The sequence below is a fragment of the Phaethon lepturus genome, unplaced genomic scaffold (genome assembly GCF_000687285.1).
Source record: "Phaethon lepturus isolate BGI_N335 unplaced genomic scaffold, ASM68728v1 scaffold18187, whole genome shotgun sequence".
Classification (NCBI taxonomy): Eukaryota; Metazoa; Chordata; class Aves; order Phaethontiformes; family Phaethontidae; genus Phaethon; species Phaethon lepturus.
In genome coordinates, this window is record NW_010552751.1 from 3,160 (window position 1) to 10,500 (window position 7,341).

At 42.1% G+C, this 7,341-nt stretch overlaps 1 protein-coding gene across 1 annotated transcript in view; it reads right to left on the minus strand.

Annotated features, from left to right (window-relative positions):
- Nucleotides 1-251: 251 nt before the first annotated feature.
- LOC104624057 (golgi-associated plant pathogenesis-related protein 1-like) overlaps nucleotides 252-7,341 on the minus strand; it is a gene marked incomplete at its 3' end in the record, with an annotated part of 23,426 nt that continues 16,336 nt past the window's right edge. Inside the window, exons 2-3 of the mRNA XM_010291320.1 lie at nucleotides 3,958-4,066; nucleotides 252-441 (exon numbers count right to left, since the gene is read on the minus strand). Of these exons, the coding sequence (XP_010289622.1) occupies nucleotides 252-441; nucleotides 3,958-4,066 (299 nt within the window). The remainder of the gene's footprint in view (nucleotides 442-3,957; nucleotides 4,067-7,341) is intronic.

Here is a 7,341-nt window from a genome sequence, read left to right on the forward strand (position 1 = left end):
CCTCTCTCCTCCCATAGACGTACAAGTAGCACTCAAGACAACTCCACAGCTGAGACACATGGAGCAGCCTAGCTGCCAAGTCCTACCTCCAAAGGGACATAGCTCACTTCCACAGTCCCTTGCCCTCTCTGTGCCTACATGTGCTTCTTGCTCTCAGTACAAGTAGGTGACTGCACACCACCATCCTGTCCCCATGGAGCCTGGGCTGGGCTGTGGTGGATGCATTTTCGAAGCAGAAGAAACGCCGGTACTCTTGCAACCAGACGCTCTGAGCCCAAAGTACATGAGACAAGCCATTTATCCAGGGTCTGTGAGACAACAAGAGAAGAAAGCTTACCTGGTTGGTCATAGGATGCCCATGCTAGGTTTTCTCCACATTTTCCATTAGCAGACTCGGAGCTGTGTTTGAGGACCCTTGTGGTAGCCAATTCTTCTGCATACCTAGCAAAGGAATCCACACATTGAGTCACAGACCACCGCCACAGTGAGCAGAGAGGAGGAAGAGCAGGAGGAAGCGGAGGAGAGGCAAGCAAGGAATTTTACTGGAAGATGATGGTTTAAGCCAAGTTACTCAGCTACTGGAGCCAGGGATGCTTAGGAGTTAGGCAAAGGGAAGGCCTAGAGGCCATTTTCATTGTCTTTCATGAGCACCTGTGTCACTGCTGGGAAGGGCCTAGAAGAAATCGAAAGGCAGATCTAACCCCACCATGTTCTGCCCAGCAGCTGGAAATCCACCGGCCATCCTTGGCTGCAGCTGCTGGGTGAAAGGGAAGTACCTGCAGCAGTTGCTACCGGGGTCACCTCCCGACATTTCTAGGCCGCTCACGGGGGTAACTTAAATGTTCTCGAAGAGATGGAAAAAAGCCTGAAGTGGGGATTCAGTCAAAGCAAGTGTAAAAAACCCTACATTTGCAAATGAAAAAAAGTCAAATGCAAAACAAGAGCAGTGTGTCATGCAACAGTACGGAGGAGAAGGGGACCACACAGAGAATCTGATGCAACAACTGTGTATACCAACACAGGGATGAGCAGCACTGTTTCTATAGAAGTTAACGTGTATAAGAGCATGGGACGTATTCTATTGTCTTATGACAATAGGGTTAAGAAGAACATCATGTGTAAAACAATTATTCTCTTTATTCAACATTGGAAGGGCTTCAGTTCAGAGACAGTGAAATTGGAAAGCCTATTTGGTATTTCTTATGGCAGGAGAAATAGGAGGCAACACACAAAATCTTCTGGTCATAGATTTAAAAGTCAAGTAAGACAAAGCACTTTTTCCACACTGTGCAGCAGAAGTCATTGCCACAGGACAATGCAGACACCAAGGCACATGTGGGTTTGAAAAAGAGCTAGACGAATTTACAGTGTGTTTGTGTGTGTAATCTTCAGGAGTTACTGGAAAAGACCTTGAAGGTCATTGAGTCCAACCAACCTCAACAATTCTATGATTCTATTAAACAAGAGTAACAAAAAAATGAGGATACAACCTACTGCTTAGGAAAAACATAATTTCCAGGAGAAATCTGTAATTTCTGAGAGAAAATAATGGGGGAGGGATCACCACATTTGTTTTGCCCTGCTACTCCTTCCCTAACCATGAATTACTGGTATCTGCCAGAGACAGGAAATTTGTCCAGCTGAACATTTTGGCCCAGGCTAGTAGTTCAGGCATTAGGTTCTCGTTTCCTTGTGTACTAATCCTTCCACCAAAACAACAACAACGAAAAGTATTTAGCTACCTCCATTAATTTAGAAAAAATGAAAACTTGTCAGTTGTCAGTCTGCTAGATCCTGAGCTTGAGGATCTCTAGATGCTCCTTCATGCCTTCTATCACTACAGTAATTTTTCTCTTCAGGGATTCCCACATCCCAAGCAGGAGGCACGACTGGAACAAAGAACACACTGCGCACAAAGCTGCCAAGGATTTGAGACAAAGGGTGATTAATTGACTCTAAGTCAGGCAGCTGAAAGCATGAGATTTGCATCTGAGATCATCACCCTCTGCTTCATTACAGTCAGAGATAAACAGACACCTGCTAAGGGTGACTCATCTCTACACCAAAGCAGGGATCCAGCAGTCAGTTCATCTAGCCTGTCACAATTACTGGAACCGAATATAGTAGGAAACAGACAAATTTTCAACACAGATAGAGAAGCACAGAAAAGTACCCAGAGATACACCGAATACATACTAACAAAGATGTCAGATATACTTAAAGAAAAGATGATTTTTTTCTTTGAATTTAAGATTATGCAAAAATCTGTCCTGACAAATATGAGATTTCTTATATTTAAAGTCTTTTATTCAGATCAAACCATTTCTGGTTCTTGCTATCAATCAGTTTCACCAGTCTCTGAACATGTGTCATTCTTACAACTTGTCATTTTTACAAGTTACAGATCACAACCAAACAAAGGTTTCCTATTGTTATTCATCACAGTGAGTAAAGTCAACTGAGAGCAGAGAGGACTGTGAGGAATTCCAGAAGGATCTAAAAATACCCAGCAAGGGCAATAGCACACTTAGAGATAAATGTGGAGCGATGCATATTTGACAGAACAATCTGAACTATTTGTACAAGCTGACTTGTTCAAACCAACTGTAGCACTCTGGAGACACAACAAGTGTTATCGAAAAGTCAATGAAATTTCTCCTCGTTGTGAGGCATCGTGTAAAACAGAAACAAGCCAACCATTTGAAGAACAGAAGGAAAACCCCAGCAGATTACAAAGGTATGTGGATGAGTCACTGGCATTCCATCTCTTAGAAATACTGTATCTAGTTACCATGGTGTCACAAGAAAAAAAAAGAAAAATTAAAGAATAAAGACAGAATCAGATTTTCCCTGCTGCTAGAGGGCCTGTCCACATGCAACGTACATGGTGCATTTTACAGCGCAACACCTGGCAGACATCTCTGGTGTGTCTAGGAGTGCCGGAGCTGGTGCGTATGTGTGATGGGCCAGCGCCATGCTGGGACTGTAACTCAGGTTCTGGAAAGGCTACGGCCTCTCTGGCTCCCAGCCAGCCAGCGTGGAGAAGTCTGCATGGTTATGGTAGAAAGCCTAATGGGAGATGAGATCTCATGTCTGCAGGGATCCAACTGACCACTAGTTCGCTATTGTGGAAAGACATTTGTTTTCTGAATAGTTTAATCAGCATTTACTCCTTCAGGTATCTCCTTTGTACTGTGAAGATCAGCCTGAAGAAACTGAAGACTTTTAAACGTACTTTGAAAAAGGTTGCTGTAAAGCGAAAGGAAATAATCTGCTTGTCATGTCTACAGCAAAGAGGACAAGCAGTGATGGACTCAAATTTCTGTAAGGAAGACTTAAGTCAGACAGCAGGAAGGTGGATCCACTCTACGTTAGACTGACAAGAAGTTGTGCAGTCTTCAGCACTGGAGAAGAGGCAAGATGTGTCCCCCCTGACAAACTGGAGAACAACATATACCGATTTTACTTTTGGGGCAGGGAGACAGAATCTGAAATTACTTCCTTCTGATTCCATTGATCTTTGACCAGTCATCACTTCTTACCATGAAAAAGTTATTTTCTCACTGTTTCAGCAGCAGTGGATATTCTCCTGCAGATGAAAATCCATCATCTGACAGAGGTGGTGGTGAAGCATGTTTTAGGCAACTATCCTCTGCAGAGGAGACATACCAGTGTAGACAGATGCAGCCTGCATCTGGAAAAGGGTGCAAGAAAGATTTATACAGTTGTGACCACAGAAGTGCCCACTTGACCAGCTGGTGCTATGTGGTGGAGAAAGAAGGGATGAAAAGAGTTGGGTAGGGAGACAGAAGGAGTCAAGTCCCTCACTTTCCACCCGGTAAGTCTTCATTGAATATCAGCACATCAAAAGGCAAATATTTTTGCAGTATGCACAGTCAAACCTAACAGATAAAAGTGTCACAAATCTCATTAGAGAAAAGAAAGGATGGAACTCACTGTTGGGCTCCTCTGTTTAACTTCTTGCAGAGTTTTAGTGGGGGGACTCCGTGTTTCTTCCTGTAGTCATTGTGTGCTTTCAAGACTTCTTCAGCAAATTGTTTGGAAGCTGAAATCACATCAAAAAAATTGGAAAGGTCTGTCAGATACAGACATCAGTGAAGACAGAAAAAGCATACCCTGTAGCTAAGATGCGGTGCAGGCTGGACTGAAGAACAGAAGCACATAACCCTCATCACCTGGGATGAGGGTTGGACAAAAGGTAGGACAAAATGAACCATGAATGTCTTCCATCCAGGAACTAACTCTAAGAGACACTCCTAGTGGGATGGTACAGACTCACTAAAGGTTGAAAAATGTGAACCTTATTCCTTTCCTCAACAGTAATGTGATTTAAGGTTAGTTTAACTGACTTTCATGTTAAGATTTCAGCACACTGCATCACCATTTCAAGGACTCAGAGTAAGCAACAAATAGGTCCTTTGAGGAACTGCACTAAAAATTAAAATTATTCTCACTGTATGCAAGAATTTTCTGTATTAGTCAAGACATCACCTAAAGAAAATTAAGATACTAAAATTGTTAGAACTATGCAAGTACTGTGAAACACGCACCATTCTTTTTATTCATTATATAGTACAAATTCATAGAAATCTCAGAATGCACCTTTATTTGTCTCAACACAAATAACTGATCACAAACAGCAAGTGGTAAGGAAAGAAACGGCTGCTGGGGGTGATTTCTTTTTCCCCCGTGCTAGAGTGCATTCGGTAAATATCTGAATTCCAAAGTTACTGCAAAGCTTTAAAAGAGCCCATGTTTGTACCCTGATAAACTTGGGACTTTTAGCACAAAGCAGAAGACAAGCAAGTCCCGGTGCAATTCACTTTGACAGCAATTTCACGTTACCTCCTTTCACGACTTTATTGATTTTTCCCAAGATTCAGAGGAGAAAAAAAAATTCTCCGTCATTGGTCACCCTGTGAAATTTGCTGCTTTAAGAGAAATTTGGAACCAAAACCCTGTACTGGGACAGTCAGAGAGGTATGGATATCATCTTCAAAACAGACAGACAGTTTTTACTTTCACTGTGAACAGGCCAAGATATCTTTGAGTATTTAATCCACTTTTACCGTGACACAGGTTTCTCCATTTATTAATCAGCTTCATTTCTGAATATCCTAATTAGCACAACTACCATCATTTTCTTTGTAAGACACTTTCGAAGCCCAAAGAGACCTCAAGACTAGAAAGTGTTTCCTGTCATTAACCTTAGATTTCTCAACTTCCTCTCGCTACTTGATCCTAACAACTATAATCCATCGTTGTCTCCTTTATTAGCGTGTACACTATTCTGCTGTTTGTAATGATGCATTTTCTTCCAGTAGAGCTGTCAGTTTGCACATACTGCTCTCACAGCTTTTTCCTGAGGTGATTACTCAACACATGCTCATGCTTTAAGCTGTTCTCAGAGTTCTCTCCAGTTTCCCCAACAGCTTTAGGATAATACGGCAGCCTAAAATAATCTCAATATCCAATGCACATAGAAAGCCATTGCTGTTTCAGACAGTACCTTAACCCTTTTGAACACAGTCTGAAGTTGTGTTAACCTTTTCCAGGCCAAATATTCTCCATCAACATGCTTTCAGGCTAGATTTTTTCATATAAAATTGCTGGCATAAGACAGCAACAGGAATCCTGTTGAGTAAGATGAGATCTGCCCACCACCTTCCTCCTCTTAGGTTTTCCTCCAATTTTGTATCTCACAAATTGCACATCATCAAACAAAACGGGTACCTCCTTAAACACTGTGGTGTTTAAGCACCCACGCACCCTCTTGCTAACAAGCCTGTCCCATCATTCTTATTACCGTTGCTCACAGCTCACTGATTCTGTCAGGCCAGAGTCCTAAACCTCTCATCTGCTGCATCGTGCAGGATCATGGCCTATTTCTAAGGCATCTATCATAGGTTACTGAGGAAAGCAAGCCTGCAGCCCGTTCGCTTAATTACACTGACACAGGGGTCTATGCTTCCAGTAGGGAGGTAGGAAAATTTTCAGTAGGGAAATTTTAAGACAGCCTGCAGATCAAAGAAGTTGAAATACACAACTTCGGATGTTGCATCACATACTCCAGGCTGCATTTTTCTGCGTAAGACCATCTTAAATCTTGTGGCTGTTATCACCTAGACTTAATATCCACTCAGCATTAAACGGTAGATAAACCATCTGACCTGCAAGTGTGAAAGTTTCTATTAAAATTATTTGCTGTCAATAACAATAACAAAATCAAATTCTAAAAAAAAAAAATAAGTCAACTGAAATACAGGCTTGTCCATTGTCAGCCCATCCATTAACAGAAGTGTTGCATATTCCAGCTCTGTACTAACATTTTGACTTACAAAGACCAACAAGACATGGGCAAAACTGAGATTCTTCTAGACACAGCAGACACCACTCTACTGTCCCTAGAGAACCTCCGTCCTCCCCTTCCCTCAAAGGTGGATGCTATAGAAACACTTATCTACCATGACTCAAGCTCATGTGCTAGCCACCTCCCTCTCTGCACAGCTTCTCATGTGCATGCTGATGTGTGGAGAGGGACGCCCAACTGCCAAATGTTTTTCAGATTTGTTCTGGAAGACATGTTAAGTTTTTCCATTTTACCAATGTTCCATACACTGAGAAGCCAGACATTAAAAGTGAGAGTTAACGGGAGTTTTCAGGCTCCCACCCAAATGGGAACAGCTTCCCAAACAGCTTTGCAGACGTACTTTTTTCCCTTCATGTAGGCTGCTTAAGCTGCTAAAAAAAATCATTTCCTACTGCAAGGAAGTTACGTTTCGTCATGAATCATTACACAGCTTAATAAGTAAAACAACTAAAGGTATTAGATACAGTTGCTTGCTTCTCATTATTCAATTATTTACCTCTATTTTGGATTCTTCTGGAACATTGGCTAAGAAAATGACGGCATGTGACAACAAATTTCCAGGCTATGATGTGGTACACAGCACATCTTACAGTTGTGTTTTCAAACTTTCAGTTTCACTGAATCAACTTTGCGTGACCACAGAGAAGTAAGAAGAGGCACCTAGGTTGCCTTTTCCCATCAGATTTGTTTTTCTGAGTATTCTATTTCTCCATTCTCTTACTGTCTCTAAACAGTGCGAATCTACTGAGTCCTTCTCAGGTGAAGAGCTCTTCATGCCTGAATCCTTCCTGCCTCTTCTCTGAGCCCTTATTTCCCTTAGTGCGGACACCAAAACAGAAGCGAGTTATCTGAACATGTCTTCCACAATACTAGCTGCTCTGCATCACCTTTGCAGCTGTCAACGGGACCTGTTCCACTGGTCTTGCAGAGCTGCAGGATGATGCAGGGAA